The sequence below is a fragment of the Gavia stellata genome, chromosome 27, assembly GCF_030936135.1.
Source record: "Gavia stellata isolate bGavSte3 chromosome 27, bGavSte3.hap2, whole genome shotgun sequence".
Lineage (NCBI taxonomy): Eukaryota > Metazoa > Chordata > Aves > Gaviiformes > Gaviidae > Gavia > Gavia stellata.
In genome coordinates, this window is record NC_082620.1 from 6562429 (window position 1) to 6579811 (window position 17383).

Genomic DNA, 17383 nt, shown 5'->3' on the forward strand with positions numbered 1-17383 from the left:
GATTTCTTTTTTCTTCCCTGATTCACCTTCAACTTTCCAGCTAGGCTGGGAGTGGGGGGTTTTGGTTTCTTTTTTAAGCCAAACTCTGCAACTTCAGCTTCTGCGTGTTTACACCAATAGTTAGGACCCAGTGTGACAGCACAACTTTCAGATGTGGTGCCTGAACACATTTACACTACATATGAGCTCACTTTGCCACTTTTGTTTACAGACTGTTCCCTTGAACAGATCTGGGGGGTTTTGCTCTCCATTATGCTTTAACCTTGAAAATACAATCCTGAGTAATGTGTGTCTGAAAGGAAGCTCTTTTCCTTGTGGTCACAGACTCATTTGATTACTGCTGCTAATTGTGTGTGTCCCCTGTAATTAAAGAAGGAAATGGTGGTGTATGTCATTACTGTAAGAGACCGTTTTTCCTTTGTGCACAGATCCATTAAGCAGGACCTTCCTTCTGTGTAGCCTCCCCTGCCCGTTAAGCAGGGGAATCTTTATGCATCTTGGGATGTGGAACGGTTTTTAGTATGTACTGCACAATACTATATATCCAGCTAAGGCTGCAGACTGTACCTTATCTGTTTTCCAGCCATGCTTCTAAATTGTGTTCTGATGATTATTTTTTTTTAATCAATGTGTCAAATGCCTACAAAAATGACTCCTCTGTCTGGGGAGAAATCTGAACTTGTACTGTAAGTCACTACTTTGCGAGGCTTACGGCTTCTATTGCAAATCACTGTATATACTAGCCAGTGGGTGTGTGTGCATGCACACACAGTATACACACACACCCAAGTATGTAAAAATGGAGTTTACTTAGCTTTTTGAAAGCTGAAAAAGCACTACCTTGTTAGTTCAGGATGACATGAATATTTGGGGGAGGAGGGAGAACTCCACAGGCTGTAACCTGTTTTGACTGTATCTCAGACAGAAGGCATTTTGGCCTAACGTAACACTGAATGATTCAGGAAATCACTATTACCTCATGGCGATTAAACTAACTGGACATTAAATGATGTGAATAACATGCTTCTGAAGAGTATCCTTTCTAGGAATGCTTTCTTTGTGGTAGTGGAAGGAACATGACTTACGGTGTTCTCTATTCATATCTTGTCCTTCACTAGCAGGGTCTGTTTCATTTACCTAGTGATCAGATGTGAAACCAACTGGGAAGAGTAACCCCGATGCAGTTAGATTCTGTGTACTGAGCTCCTATTCTGATTAGTCACATCTGTCAACAATATCTTTTGCCTGAAGATAGTAAATGGAATTTCCTTGAACATCCTAAATGGAGGTTGAGTTGCTATGCTGTGAAAACACAAATATCATTCCCTTTCTGCTAAGACCACCTTAAAATGATTACATAGTTCCATAGGATAAATCCATATAATCCATAAAATGGAACAGTTCCATGTTACAAACAGAATACCTCTTGCTGGACCTCCCTTGATGTCTGATACAGATATACCTGGTATTTCATCTGTGTAGTGTATTAAATGCCTTAAACTTTGTCAAGTAATGTTGTGTGTCAAGTGAAAAAATGTTTTCGATCTCTTGGGAGTTTAATGGAGAAAGGGTAGTATGACCACATGGGAACATTAATTTTTCTCCCTTGTCACATTCGTCAACTGTTCCTCTTACGAGAGAAACATTAATGTTGAAAGTGAACTTGAGTTTTGCCATTAAAGAACCAAAGTTTCTCAGTAGGAAAAACACTTCGTTGTGAGTCTGTAACCAATCACTTTGCGCAAAGTATGCTCCAAGTAAAATACAGCTTTCCATCAGTCTGCATGCTCATTTAAACAAGGTATTGCCTAATGATTGTTTTAGTTTCCCGGTGTCCTGCTCTGTCTCCAAATGATGGGAGCCTTTTTAACAGCCCCAGTTAGTTACCACCGAGTAAAACTAAGGTCCTGCACTTGGCTTTGGGCAAGTTGAGAGTCTGGCAGCTTTCGCTAACGGAGCCAAATTCAGAAGAGTAAAACCTTCACCTACAGTGCCTGGTGTACTTGAAAGCTGCAACAACATGCAGATTCACTAGAGGGAGTGTGACAGTTTTGCACAAAAGTCCATCACATAAACTATCTCCCAGGCCACAGTAAGCATACTTGATTGCACGCGGAAGTATGGATGGGAGTAACTAATTGCCTATGGGTGACTTCTACGCCATTCAAACAGCTTTTCTTTTTTAACTCTATGCAGTGGAATTTATATTTAGAACTTTTTAAAAGAAGTTACATAGTTAAAGCTAACACTTAAATATTCCATTAAGGGAAAGGTATCCTTAAAAGGCTGTCAGTATAAACAGATCTATGTAACGTAGCTACAGAAATCTACAACTATTGCTTGCCTGAAGTACTCATATACTTAGCTTACTACAGCGTACCTGCTTCTCTTCATGCATGGAAAAATATTCTAGCCTTGTAGCAAAAGTGATATATCACTTTGGCAGTATAAGCAGTTTTTATGATACAGTATAAATATATAATAAGCCAATAAAATGCAGTAAACTGAACTTCACAATTCAGAGCTACACTGTTTTCTAAAATTCAAACCTGACAGAAAAAATGCAAACCATGATGCCACCTAAATTACTATGCTGTGGAACTTGTACCTAAACCAAAGTTTTAAAACCGAAGTTATTATTATCTCCTTGTGAGAAAAATTTAGATCAGCCAGTAACAACTTCCTAAAAATAGCAGTATAGCTGAGTAATAGCTCACCAACCTTGCAACCCAGGAATGGCCTGCTCCAGACAAGTTCTTGCGATGCACTGAGGAAGATCTGGTTATCTCCACGATGAGGTGACCTTGAATTTAAAGAAAAACAATAATAAAAATTGCTGCTGTATACAACTCTTACCACTACCCTTTAGTTCAGGCAACTCAACATATTATTCTGAAGTTAATTTAAAAATAACCTATGTGACATTCTTTCAGTGCAGGCCGCTTCTAAGTAGGGAGCACGCAAGTGAATGCTTGGATCAGAGACCGCCAGGGAGAACCTCAGGTAGCGGCAGGAAGCAATGCTGGTGAGCAAGTAAATTTTTTCCTACTCCGCCTCCGTACGGGTAACGGTCGTATTAAGGTAACAGGCACCATTCTCCACAAGGCACACGTCAGCTTGTTGGATTCTGCTCCTATCAAAGCGCGTTCTCCTCAGCCACGCTTTTAGATGAGTAACCTGCGCTGATTAAGATCTGCTCCCAGCATTAGACAAGTCACAAATCCAGTTGTTTGTGAAAACTGGAAACAGGGACAGTTTCTAGAAACATATTCCATTAAAGATGTTGTTTCTTGTTTGATTGGGGGGTGGGGGGTGGGAGTGTGTTTAATGCAAAAGACGTGTCCAAATTAGCGTGGGGCACCTGAGTTCACCACCTGTCCTACAGGAACTCCAATTTCTGGAGCTGTGACAATGAATTCAGTAAGTCACTCTGCTTGAGTAAAGGCTACTCATTGCGTAAAGGAAAGCAGGATTAGCCCAGCGGTTTGCAACCAATTACACTCATAGCGTATTGCTGCATATTTGACTATTGCCCACTAAGCATAGAGTTACACATTTAATGAATTTTGCTAAACAAATTCTTCCCCGTTCTACTTAAAGAGACTTCCTGGGAACTGTTGAGACTGGATCCCCTGCTCCTGCTCCCTCACCCACATTCACTTGGAGATTTCTTTGAAACATTTTCCCAAAAATAGACAAATAATGGTCCCTGACCTGCTGCTGTGCTTGAGCTTTGGATACGCAGCAGCCCTCAAACCCACATGCCTATCAGCTCAGTTTAGAAGGCCTGGTGATTTTATCATAGGAGGCTTGTTCCCTTTTGGAATGGACACCGTAAACCTGACAGCACGATCAGAGCCCACGTTAGTTGTGTGTGAAAGGTAAGAGGATTGTTACCTTCATTAGTACGTGTTAAGTTTGGTCACTTGGGCTGGGAAGAGAAAGGAAAAGAAAGTACTGCTTCTGATAGCAACTGATGGTCTCGCAGACGAACATTAAAGGTGAGATGGAAACAAAGATTAGCTCTAAGGTGCTGGAGCGCTGCTGCACTGTGCCATCCATTTCTGGTCCTGAAATGAAAAATGTTTTTTTGTTTTCTTGGTGCTACTATGCAGTCAAACTTCAGATGCAACCAACCCCACTTTGACAAAAGCTTTAAGCGGCATTGGCTCCCTTAGTGTTTTGAATCTAACACTTGCACAAAGGTGTAAATGTTGCTTTTGCTTCCAGATGGAATGAGAAGCATGCGCTGCACTCCGCAGGCAGATGACACATGTTGAGATGGTGCTATTGCCTTTTATGGGGTAAAAGGACACTCAGTACTGTGCACAAGCAAAGCAGGAAATGAAATCACCTGCCTTGCAGGCTTGCCGGTGTGTGATCAGTATTTCATACTCAGTTACACCAAGGTGGTTCATACCATCACGTTACAAGCTACTTACAGCTCTTTGTGAGAAGAATAAGAACACATGCTAGTGTCCTACCTGCTGCTTTGGCAGCAGCAGAGCACAGAAAAGCATGGTCAAAAACCTTTCCATCTTTGGAGGCCGTGAGGCAGGGAATACGCCCAGCGCACTGAGCTATACAGTGGAGGAAAATCCCAGGAAGAAGGACATCTCACCTGAATTAGCATGCACAGCACGCTGGGAACCACCGGCTTCACAGCTGAAGTACACAAAGCTAAGAGCAGGAGGTTGTCCGAGTCTTGACCCTCACAGCTAAACATACTGCTCTCTCTGTACCTGTTTCCTCTCCTGTGAAGCACAGAGGATATATTTGCTGGCAGACAAGTGAGATTTGAAAGGTGTTCAGAGCCCCTCTACTCACAGTACAAAATTTACAAAGGCTATGGGTACAGGGATGCTCTGCTGACACAGACAGGATGCTGAAATGGCAGAGAATGTGGAATAACCTGACCACCACTGTAACGGCACTGATAGACCACGTAACTCCGTCTCCTCTTGTTGCAGGTTATCTGTAGATGGGCTAATATGGGCTCTGGGGATGAAGTTTGCTATTGATCAGATCAACAATTCCACTTCACTTCTCCCGGGAGTAAAGCTGGGCTATGACATGTATGACACCTGCTTTGAGCCACTGGTGGCCTTACAGCCCAGCTTGCTATTTCTGACCCGAAATGGCACAAGGGGCATTGGAGTACTGTGCAACTACACCGACTACCAGCCTCGTGTGACTGCTGTGATTGGGCCACATAAGTCAGATCTCTGCCTGGTAACAGCCAAACTATTCAGCTTCTTCTTGATCCCACAGGTAAAGAAACTCTCTGGAGAAGCAAGAATTCTCCGTTTTGGTGGGGGAAGCGTTTGGATCAACAACGCTGTCTATGCTCTAGGTCTTTGAACTAGGACTGTTAAAGCGCAGGTTCCAGCCTTTCCTCTGCCACAGATTTCCTGAGTGATCTTGGGTAGGTCATTGAACTTCCCTCCTGGAACACACTGCAGTGTTTAACTTCTCGGAGAGAAGAAGGATAACTCAGGCCGCTCTGTGATCCAAGCAAAATGGGAATAACAGAGCTCCCAGCATAAACCGGGAGGATCCCATGAAAATACCACAATAGAGAGAGCTGTAATGGTCAGGTGAATTTACCCCTGAGCTAAGATATTGATGAATCTTGGGTGTGTCACCCTTTGCAGAAAGTAATTAATTAGCATTGTCATTAATGATTAGGGCTGGTGCTGTGATGATGGACACAAATGGCAGTGGAAGGAGATGTGGGACAGTGCTACCGGAGGCAAGTGACAGGGGCCAGTTAATGGTTCTCTTGCTAAATACAGCCATGATGGACCTATTCCTTTAGATGAGTTCTTCCTCCTCACGATCACGACCCAGCATTTTTGAAAATCTAGTGCACTGAGACTAAGCAAGGAAGGTGGAGAGTGATCTGGACTGTGAACACTTCCCTCAACTTTACTCTTTGCCTCGCTTTCTCTCTTATCCTCTAATTTGCAGGTCAGCTACGGAGCTACCACTGAGAAGCTCAGCAACACGGAGTTGTACCCATCCTTCTACCGTACTGTTCCTGGTGATAAGAACTTGGTGGAAGCTGTGGTCCTGCTGCTGAACAAGTTTGGATGGAACTGGATTGCCACCATTGGAAGCGATGATGAATATGGCCGAGGAGCCCAGGGGCTCTTCTTAAGCATAGCTGGAAATCACAACATCTGCATTGCATTCGAGAGTCTAATTCCTACAGACCTTGCAGACCCCGAGGCCAAAAGCCAACTGGAAGATACCATTAAGTTAATTAACAAGACCAAAGTCAACATCATTGTCCTTTTTGCCTTTAGCCAGCCAGCCCAGGCCCTGCTGGAACACAGCATCAGAATGGGACTGAGTGGGAAAGTCTGGATTGGCACTGAAGCCTGGATGTTGTCCGACATAGCTGCCTCCATCCCAAATATTCAGAGCATTGGGACAGTCTTAGGCTTTATTATGAAAGCACGCACAGTTCCTGGCTTCCAGAAATATGTTGCCAACCTCTTTACCTCTGTTCAGCAGGATAAATTTTGCCAGGAGTCTAGAGAATTAAACCACCTCATGAACTCTGACATGCTGGACACACATTGCAAACGGTGTGACCACATCTCACTGCATGACGTCTCGTCCATGCTAAGCCACTCACAAGTACAAACAGTGTACCTCGCAGTCTACAGCGTGGCTTATGCACTGCACAGAGCGCTGGGGTGCACCCACCAAGCGTGTCCCAAAGCATCCATCAGATCTTGGCAGGTGAGTAAAGGTCAGGGGGACAAACAGCAATTTTTCATCCAATCTATGCATCAGAGCTGTGCACAGCCAGACAGAGAGGGAAGGTAACATTGCACTGTGCTCCTACCCCTGCCCTGGTAGTGATACAACCTCGGCAATTCCCTCAGCCAGTCAATCCCTACACCAGCACACTGCACCTTCTCTGCTGCTGGCTAGGGCTGCATTCTCCTCTCTAGGGCTATGTTCTGGCTCCCGCTATTTGGGCTTGGCACAATAGATAGAGCAGTTGATAATACAGACAGAAGGCCAATAGCTGCAATCTTAGCCCACCTAAGGGACAACTGATTTCAGCCAGAAATTAGCTTACTGCGTTAATCATCCTCCAAGCAAGAACATCAACTGTACCAATACTTACTGTCAATTTTCATTTTCTCCTCAGCTGCTGCACTTCATGAATACCCTCCCCTTCAAGGTGAATGGCCAAAGCTTCAGGTTTGATCAATCCCATAGCACAAACACTGGCTACAAGCTTATATTCTGGTCCTGGAAAAATGGCACCCTTACTTATCTGCCTGTTGGTGACTATGAAGAGTCCTTGATCATCAATAAGTCCCAGATTCAGTTTCACACTGCAGATCAAAAGGTGAAGATGGTGGGCAAAAGCATAAGCAGTCACAAAGTGAAGTAAACTTTTTTGCCGCTTCATCGCGACTGTTCGTAAGGAGCTCTTAGCCTGCATGCTACTCCTACAAGATTTGCATGGGACCCAGTTCTTCCTCCTCTGCAAACATGTAATCCATCTCCATTGTGCAAAACTAGAAAAAGGTATTCCCAGCACTGTTTAAGACTCAGACACAGGTTGGATCCCAGCACAGCACAGACAAATTCTTCTAATTTGTTTGGTGGTACGGTGCTTGTCCTGAAAGTGTCTGGCTGACATTCAGTCTTCCTTTTGTCTAGGAGCCTACGTCAGAGTGCTTCAGACATTGTAAACCAGGACAGTTCAGACAAATAAAAGGATTCCACCTCTGCTGCTATGACTGTACAGATTGTCCAGAAAACACCTTCTGCAGCACTAAAGGTGAGCTCTGAGAAATTCAAAGGCTTTAACTGTCTGTATTATGGCTACCTACGGGTTGAGGTCACACACGTTCACGGAGCTGGTAATGACCAGTGTGAGCTCTTCCTCCATGAAGCACTGCTAGGGCAGAATATTTTCCGCCCTTTTGTTCTGCTTTGCATTGCTCAGTCTTGCTTTACCGATCTTCGATGGGGGACCTTCCTCTGTTGATCCCAAAGAGAATGCATAAAGACAACGCATATGTTTTATCTCAAGAGGTAGGAGAGAGGGGTATGATGAAATTTTGGGATATAGATTGGAATTCTGGGATATATTCTTGGAAGCTAGTGATCCTTCCTGGGGAAGGGAAACAGAGCCAAGAAATATGTGGATCCTTTTGGGGGGAGGGTGGAGAAGTAGAGGGAAAAAAGAGATTGATCCACACTTAGGAAGGGGGGCGAAGTAGGCAAGGCAGCACCCAAACCAGCTACGACTGTGACCCTTCCTCAAGGGCTGCCTGCAGCAGAGTAGCAGCACGCCACTGCAAGGTGGTCATCAACTTCTCACTGCTACTTTGCAGACAGCTCCACCTGCACTCCCTGCCTAGAACATCAGTGGTCCCCTGCCCGGAGCCCACAATGTTATGACCGCAGCGAGAGATACCTCTTTTGGAATGAGCCGCTCACCATTGCCTTGCTAATGTTGATGTCCATCACCATATCCCTGACTTGTTTGACAGCAGTGCTCTTTTTAAAGAACCTTGAGACTCCCCTTGTGCAGGCTTCCGGAGGCACACTCAACCTCTTTGCCTTGTTCACGCTCATGCTGCTGTGTCTCAGCTGCTGTCTCTATATAGGGAAGCCCAGCAACAACCTTTGTATGATCCAGCAGATAGTCTATGCCCTGTGCCTCAATGGTTGTTTCTCTACATTCTTCATCAAGTCCCTTGAGATCACCCTTGTGACAGAGTTCCCTCGCTGTGCCCCCACCTTCTTGCACTGGGTGACCCAGAGGAGAGCCTGGCTCCTGGTTGCCTTGTGCCTCCTCACTGAGTGCTTGTTCTGTTTCTGCTATCTTCACTTGGGCCCTGACTATCTGGTGTCTGATTACAAGTCACTGCCCACTGAAGTTCTGCTTCTGTGTTACACACAGTCCTGGTTTGCCTTTGCCCTGATGCACGGCTACAATGGCTGCTTGGCCTTTGTCTGCTTCCTGTGCACATTCATGGTACAGACTTCTGGTAAGAAGTACAATATTGCCAGGGGGATCACATTTGCCATCCTCATCTATTTCATCATCTGCATCTTCTTCGTTACTATTTTTGCCACGCTGAAGACGGTCCTCAGGTCTGTTACTCAAATTGGTACCATTTTGACAACCAGTCTGGGTATTTTGGGGACCTACTATATCCCTAAATGCTACATCATCTTGCTTAAGCCTGATCTGAACACAGTGGATTATTTCCAGAACTCCATCAAAGAGGAGCCAGAGGAGGACTCTCAATAAACAGACAATAAACCAGATCTGTTGTCACCTGCTCCTCAATAGAAGCTGGCTGTATTTTAATGAGATAATTCTGTTTACGGTGACTGTATAAGCTATGGTCCCAGACACAATCACCATACGAAATACAGCCTTATCCCGTAGGCTGAACACTAGGACCAGTGCAAAAGCACAGGGCTCTACTCAAAGACCTAAACGGAAATGTCCCTAGCAGAGTAGTATCCATCTTCCCTATAGCTAACCAGCTGTTCCATCACCCACAAGAAGCCAAAAGCACGTTCAGTCAAGCAAGCAACCTACAGTACCAATATTTTATATGACACTCTCAGGTCTGGTAATCTGCGCTAGAAGCCTCACCCAGACCACTTTCCTGTAAAGACGGCTGGTGATTTCCACTTCCTATTAACTAGATAACCGCTCCAGAGATATATCCATGAATTCTTTCCCAGGCCTTATAGGAACTTTCAAATATATTCAACAGCACAGAAATAATAACTAGAAAAACAGAAAGGAATCATCTGAAAAGGTGTGAGATTATAGACCACAAATAGAAATCCTTGTGATTAACTAACGATACTGAGTACCTATCTACACAGGATCCTCTACAGAGACCTTCTAGCAAGCAACATCAGCAAACACAGCTCCTGTGCAGGTCTCTCCTCCTGTTAGATACAGGAAGGAGCTGAGGAGGGGGAGGTAATAGACAGGGAGAACAGGTCCTGCACACTGCTCTGTAATTGCGGTCTGTACACATCTACGTGTGTTTGTGCACTTGCTTTATTAAAAGTAGAGTCAACGACATCCTACAGCTCTGGGTCTCTTTTTTGACGGTTACAGTCAATGCATACTTTTCACCATCTAGGTTGTGAAACTGTTTGGTTCTAATCGCCACCAGGATGCTCAAGACAACCCTTCCCCATTGTCCCTGTAAATAAGATTCTGTGACGGAACATACTGATCCTCTGGGCTGCCCTCTCTTCTATCTAAACAGAGGGGCCCCGACTTCTCAGTGTGGCACTGAGTAAGTTTTGCTTATTTTTGACTGAAGTTTATAGGATACCTGGAAAGGTATACATGAAGTTAAGAACATAGGCAAAGAGTACACAAAGAAATTCATAGGTCATACACAAACTGAAGCAGAAGGAAACAACTGTGTTCGGATCAAGAAGGGCTGACTATTTCGACTCTTAAATAAAATAAAAGATTGAAAGGCTCAGCAAAGCTTCTGATGACAACCATTGCTTTTCTCGTTCATGATATCATCAGTACTCTGCTACAGCGTACTAAGTGAGAACTGGTCATTCGGAGCTCAGAAACAAGGTAACTTTAAGAATTTCTTGCTGTTGTTACTTGTAACTGTACCTTGTAATACTTGTGCTTTGAATCTTACTTTGTGCATGGATCCCACTGTAAAAAGAGCATTATCCTCTGTATACAATTTACCTGACGACTTCTTTCCTGATATAAAGATTTTATTACAACAATCAAAAACCGCCTTAGAGCCTTATTGGTCCAATGAGAGTTTAAACACACATGTTGTTATTGCAACTAACTCTGCTGATTTAATTGAGGATTTTTATCAAACCACTATTGCATTAAAAGCAGCTTCTGCCAAAGCTAGGGAACTAAATCCTCCAGGTACAGAAATTGCTCCAGAAGCAGTTTTTGGTACTAAGGAGGAAGTGGAAGAATTTGAATTAGAACAATTGTTTGAGGAGCAAGTTTTAAAGATTCAAACTTGGAATCCCGGTTACCCTGTACCCGGACAAATTGCAATTCATTTGGCCGGGTACGCAAATATTCAATCTCAGTCTATAGAAAGAGCAAAACGATTGTTGTGGTGGCACATAAATTGTTTGATTTGGGCTGAGCAATCTGTTGCAGACTATATTGCTCGCTTACAAACTCGGCTAGCCACCCCAGAAAAACACAGAGGAAAAGATGCCCCAACCACTGAAGCAATCACTAGGCCAATTAGAGTGGCACCAACGTGCTCAGGGGCATCTGGACCGGCTCGAGGCCCTACTAGATCTAGAAGGAATAATTTACAACCCAGAAGAAGAAAAGTTAGAACAAAAACTACCGTTGAATACGGAACTTCTAGATCAAAAATCACGAGATGGAGCGCGTTCACGTGCGGGATCCCCGGTCCCGCATACTGAACCATCTTCCTCTCGATCCTCCCTCTCTGGGAGGACATAAAGGAGGGATTCATGAATTAGGCATGCTAAATGGATTATATAAGATTTCAGGCTGCACATATAATCCTGATTGGAAAATACCTGATTTTTCTGACACACATATGTCTGAAAAAATTCAACAGGAATTCCCCTTGAGGAACTGGAAATATTTATCCCCAGCCAAATTTTGGCCCAAGGGTACTTCCTCTTTTCCAGTCCATGCCGGAGTAAAAATCAATAAATATCCAGGTTTTGAAAGTAACCATGAATCCAAGTGCAAAGTCTATCTCCACAAATTATTTTTAGCTGGGATCCTGTACAGAAGGGAATCAAAGCACAGAGTATCATTTTGCGGTACACCCTATTCCTGGGAACAGTAACTTCTTGTTTCTGAACAACATGGGACAAGGAATGCACAGATCTATGTCCGAGACAAGAGCCGAGGGAGCAGAACAATTGTTAGCGAGAGTTGTAAATTTGTTTTGTCCTTGCTCACCAATCCCACCTCTACATACCCCGGTAAGAAAGCCTGTAAAAATAATTCCAGGAGAAGGATTGAACGCATTAGGGTGGACACCCGAATGGTGGGAGTCAGATATTCAGCCCGGCTTAACGTCAGGGACCTTTGGCCTAATTCCAATAGAAAAGTGGACTCCGGACTTAAACAATTGGAGACCACCTCCTTCAGATCCAGCACTGACCAAAGAGCAATTCCTTTATGTAGAAAAGATAGCAAAGGAATTGTCAGAGCAACCCGACCATGAAACCAACGAGGTGACCGCGCCCGATCCGGAATTGGAGCACAAAAAATTGATCAAGGCAGCCTACGATTCTCTATTTGCGCACGTGGAACCAGAACCACTGTTTGTTCCTACAAGGAAGCTTGGAGGACCAAACACCAAAGGAAACAACATGTCTCCTACTCTGAGTTCGCTTCTTCTGGTACCACCCATTGGGAAAATAGCGAAAATGTCCACTTTATTCACACAAGGGTTGTGTGGCCTAATCGCGTTACTTTTTCTTGTTGACAAAAATCCCAGAAATACTGAGGAAGCTCGACTCGTGGTGGACTTCTCTCAGTTTTCCAGGGGGACAAATGCTATGTTGTTTCCAAAGTATCGGTGTCCAAACCTCACCGCATTACGCCGGATCATGTCCATAGACATGCATAGGATTTCTTTGTACACGTCTCAGGCTTTTTATTGTGCTAGCGCTAGCAGGCTTGCTGTATCTGACGGACAATTGGTCTACTATTTCCACAAAGCTGCAATGGGGGTCGGTCTCAGCCCTTTTCTCCTCCATCTCCTCTCAACTGACATCGCAACCGAAATCAGCAATCGCTATAATGTTTGGACTTTTGTTTATATGGATGACTTCCTCCTCTGCCATCCAAACCCTCGTCACCTTAAATCAATTAGCGACTCTGTGTGCAACCTTTTATAAGAATTAGGCATTCGAGTCAATTTGGACAAAATGACTCCATCTCCAGTATTCGACATAAAATTCTTAGGATACTGCATCAAAGAGAGAACAATTGAAATTCCTGAGGATCAATGGAAGAAATCTCGAGCTGCAATCAAGCAAATTAAACCAGGACAATTTTATGATTTTAAAATTCTACAGAGATTAGTGGGGCATTTGAATTCCTTGTTACCATTTACTAAATGTAGTAGTGAACTGTTAGCTCCATTGTATCAAGCTATAACTCAGAAATGTAACTTTTCTTTCTCTTGACATACAAAGTGGCTTTGTATAAACTGACTATGGGGACATGTAGGCTGGCACTGCATCCTCGGTCAAAGTTACCAATTCCCAGATTAGCCACAGATCCTACATTGGAAAAGGGGGCCATATCCCATATCACCAGCAGGTGGTCCACATTCCAGTTTAGCAAAACAAGGGCAATCCACATTCAGGAGTTGCTGACACTGCTAACGGCTATCTGCATGACCAAACCAAAGGCCATCCTCTGTGACTCCTCCTTTGTCAAAGGCGATTTTCTTCTTTACCGTGGCATTTCGCAATGTATGCTAAAGCTCTTATCAGAAACGTACAGATATAGTATGCGCCTTCCCGATACAATCCTGCTGACGGACCCTCACGCGGAAAACAGACGGATTGGTCTGTTGTTCCTTACACCCCTCTCCCGAAGCCCTTAAAAATACCGAGAAACGGCTATGCGCCACTTAAGATTACTAGATTACTATCATTGAGTGTTGAAACAAAACACAAGCAAGAACTTGTATTTCTCAAGAGATTTCGTAGTTTCATTCCAGGTCAGAATAACTGTAGTTATTCAAGCCAGAATCTCAGTTAAACTGAGATTTTTTCAGATAAATTATATTGTAAAAGTTAGATATCATAATGGAAATACTGAGCATAATTTCACACTTCTTTTACAATATGAAATTCAATTTTGGTATTATTGTCGTGAAACAAAAAGCTGAACTTTCTGAAGCCAATGTTTAAATGTCTTTTAAGTAATATTTTCTAGGGAAAAAATTCTTTCTGAATTTTCTTGACTACTTTGTCACAAAATCCATAGAAACCATTCTGATATGTAAAGGCAGCTGTATGCATGATATAAAGAGTATATTACCCATTCAAATTTCAGTTCACTCATTTGTGTTTCATTAACATGTGTTTGCAAAGAACATGGAAATGAGGACAAGGCACACGGAAATGAAGAGTGTGCAAATCACACTATCCAAAGTCATAGCAAAAAAGCTCCTCCCGTCTCAGAAACATGCAAAGATCACCAGAGAGAAACATTTCTTACCTGGTGAGACATTCTGCAAAGGGGAAAAAATAAATCAAACACCGAGGACTAAGAAATACCTCAAACCTGTATTCATGAACATGTAACATGGCCCCTGTTCGCTGAACAGCAGGAGAATTCTCATACCACAAAGGCTACTAGTTTGCCCCATTAAGCATCTGATTTACAGAAACAGGTAATAGTGATAATTTCAGAAGGCAGGACAAAGAAATACTCATACAAGAAAAACACAGCCTAGTTCCCTCACAAAAGGTGCTTGCTAACTATAACCAGTTAATATCTAGTTTCTATTATGAATATGAAGGTTTACACGTAAGTTACTGACCAAATGATGATCCTCTAAAGTGCTGAGTGTGGAGGTTCAGTGAAATGCATGGGTCTAACCCTCTGCAAATTCTGCAAGCTCTTTGCCACTAGGGAGTATTGTATCAAGAATTTCACAAGCCTATTTTTGTGTATGCAAAAATCATCTCTAATTGTCAGCCTACCTGCTTGTATCAGACAGACTCCCCTCACTGCCTGTTCGCCACAGACACACCCTTGAGACAGGACTTTCTGCACAGACGAATTACTATAATCAAACCTGAACAAAGAGAAAAGAAAACACCCTTATTTCCGTTACTGTTCTCTGTCACTCCCTTCACATTTCCTAGCCATGGAATTGGCCCTTCCGCCCAACACCGGATGTCTCTCTTTTCTTGAAAGTGTCACAAATCAGTGTCCCTACTTAAAGCCAGGGAAGAGATTTGCAATTATAATCCATAGCAGGTAGTCTCTGCAGTACAGCTGTTACCTATGGTGTCTGGCTAGGCTGTGTGTGACAACAAAGCATGCCCATAGTCTCTCTAGACCATCATGCATATATTGCTGGAATACTTCCCCCAAACCTACAAAACCCTCCAAGTCCAGGTTCAGCTCATACCTCCACCCCCACAGACCACCTCTCAGGTGAAGGAGAGTGAACTGAATTGGCCACCAGCTGAACCATGTTAACACTCCAGGGACTGGCAATTGCTGCCAGCTGGACTGGTGGTGGCTTGCCTGTGACTAACAGCTGACAGTGGCAGCACCAGTTAAGACAGCAGCTCACCCCCACACACTGTGTATTAGCAGCTACTTAGAAAAGCACTGCTTCTAGAATCACCAGGGCGAAAGGCTTGAACTCAACTCCTATTGCTGCTAATAGCAAAACCTCATTTAACTTAAATGTAGGCTACTATCTGACCACCTTTAAAGCAACCAGATATGCCGTGGACTGAGGAGCTTTGCAGGTGAAGGTAAACTTTCGTTGAATTGTGTAAGCTGTTACGGAAGCATTCCTTAGTCTGTCTTTACTTGCTGCTCAGTGACTTGGGCATTTGCACTTGAGGCAGTTTGTTCTTCCAATTGTCTTGGACTTCGTTTTTGCCATTCCTATTGATCAGATCAACGGCAGAAGGAATGGGTTACACAGTTTTTAAACCCCATTCCAAAGCGTTGCCTCTCTATTGACATGCTGTCTGGTTTTGAGCCCAAACAACTGCCAGGTAACAGTTAACAGCAGGACTTCTGGTGAGCTACAGCAGTTCACCAGTGAGCGTCTGAAGCTACAGCTGCTACCTGCCAGGTTCTCACCGCTGGGCAGGGGAGGAGAGGAAGCATCCTGGATGTAACTGGGAGCTTCCGCCTCTTCCAGGCTGCCGGGGCCAGGGAGGAGAGACCCCCCTGCCCTTCTCCAGGGCCGCGCTCCCGCCCCGCGGGGCGGGCGGCCCGCAGCCGATTCAGCACCTTGGACAGCTGCTGCGCGGCGCGGGGGCCGGCGGGGCTCTCCCAGCCGCCCCTCCCGGAGACCGGGCGCAGCCGGGCGTGAGAATTCCTTTGCCTCCTGTGATGGGAAGCGCAAGACATCTTTGGAGTGCTCTGCGAGGTACCCGTCTCTCTTTCTGCCCTCGATGAAAGTATTTTGGTTTTCAGAAGGAAGATCTATTTCCCCATCTGCAAAGTGCTTGGCTGTTCAGAACTGTTCCTAAAACGTCCTGCTATGAAATGAGCAAGTAGCGCTTTCAAACTCTGCAGGCGCATGAAATGTGAGCTCTTGGAAAGCACAGAACCTTAAAACCTCACAGCAAAACTCCAGCAGAAGATAGTGGAAGACAGGCAATAAGTTACTCCGCTGGAAGGCCAGAATGCAACCAGATCTGATGAAGTAAGCTGCTGATAAGAGTGCAGATAATGCAGAAGTAGGACGTGAAAGGCGTTGCAGAAGCCCGAATGTGCCAGAAAATGAAACCTATGAGAGCAGAGGCTCAAAGCAGCAGGACGTGTGCATCACTTCCCCTTCACTTGCTCCTCAGAAATACAAGAATGCCAAAGCTACAGACAACTTAAGTACCTGGACTCAGGACAAGTAATAGATGAAGGGCAAATGGATCTGCCAGCATCCCGCAATATGGAGCTTTTTAGGCCTACTGCTCCATGCACAGGGTATAACAGCTTTCTAAATATGGGAAAAATGACAGAAAGCCTAACCCTCCTCCTGCTGGGAGAATATGTTTGTACTGAAACACATTTTATAGGCCAGTAGGACTAGCTCAACTGCAAGTGTTATTCCTATCTGGTCTTGCAGGTGTGGAAATCCCTCTGTCCTCCAGGTCCACCCTGCCAACTTTAAGGCATTGTAAAACCAACACTGCAGTACACAGAGCATGACAAAGCTGACCCTGCAGCTCTAGGGGTCACCACAGATCTTGAAATCTTCAAAAAAGCAGCTTAGAACTGCAGACCCTGTGCAACCTGAGGGCCAAGGCCCCCTCCCTCCTCTGTCCCAGTGCACCTGCTGTGTTTTATTTCTCCTCTTGCCATTTGAGACTCTTGGGTCCGCATAATCAAAGGACTGTAATCCAAGTTGCTGCTACTACCAGTGTGTCTTCTGCCAGCTACTCTTAGAACACAGATGGTGATGAGATAATACTGCTATGCTTCACCATGAGCACATTTATGGGTCACAAAGCACTTGTCAGCCTTGCAACACTGCTGTACAGAAGCTCTGCTTTACTCACCCAGATTTTCTAGGTCTTTCGAAGTGTCTACCATGACTTACTAGAGCTAACTTGATGCAGCTGCGTACACAGGTGATGCAAGCTGATGAACTGG

The 17383-nt window shown here is 44.3% G+C and overlaps 1 protein-coding gene across 1 annotated transcript; it reads left to right on the top strand.

The window, feature by feature from the left end:
* Positions 1-3702: 3702 nt before the first annotated feature.
* Positions 3703-9295, top strand: TAS1R3 (taste 1 receptor member 3). The gene is made up of 6 exons (XM_009811652.2): positions 3703-3881; positions 4971-5271; positions 5971-6750; positions 7169-7372; positions 7690-7810; positions 8370-9295. Exons 1-6 carry the CDS (start codon positions 3703-3705, stop codon positions 9293-9295), a joined length of 2511 nt encoding a protein of 836 aa, XP_009809954.2.
* Positions 9296-17383: the final 8088 nt, after the last annotated feature.

What these genes read in the sequence shown, in the direction of transcription:
- TAS1R3 (XM_009811652.2), top strand. Translation starts at nt 3,703, where the DNA reads ATGGTCCCTGACCTGCTGCTGTGCTTGAGCTTTGGATACGCAGCAGCC. An exon ending in CATCCATCAGATCTTGGCAG is followed by an intron (nt 6,751 to 7,168) that starts GTGAGTAAAGGT and finishes TTTTCTCCTCAG; the next exon opens with CTGCTGCACTTCATGAATAC. An exon ending in TTCACACTGCAGATCAAAAG is followed by an intron (nt 7,373 to 7,689) that starts GTGAAGATGGTG and finishes CCTTTTGTCTAG; the next exon opens with GAGCCTACGTCAGAGTGCTT.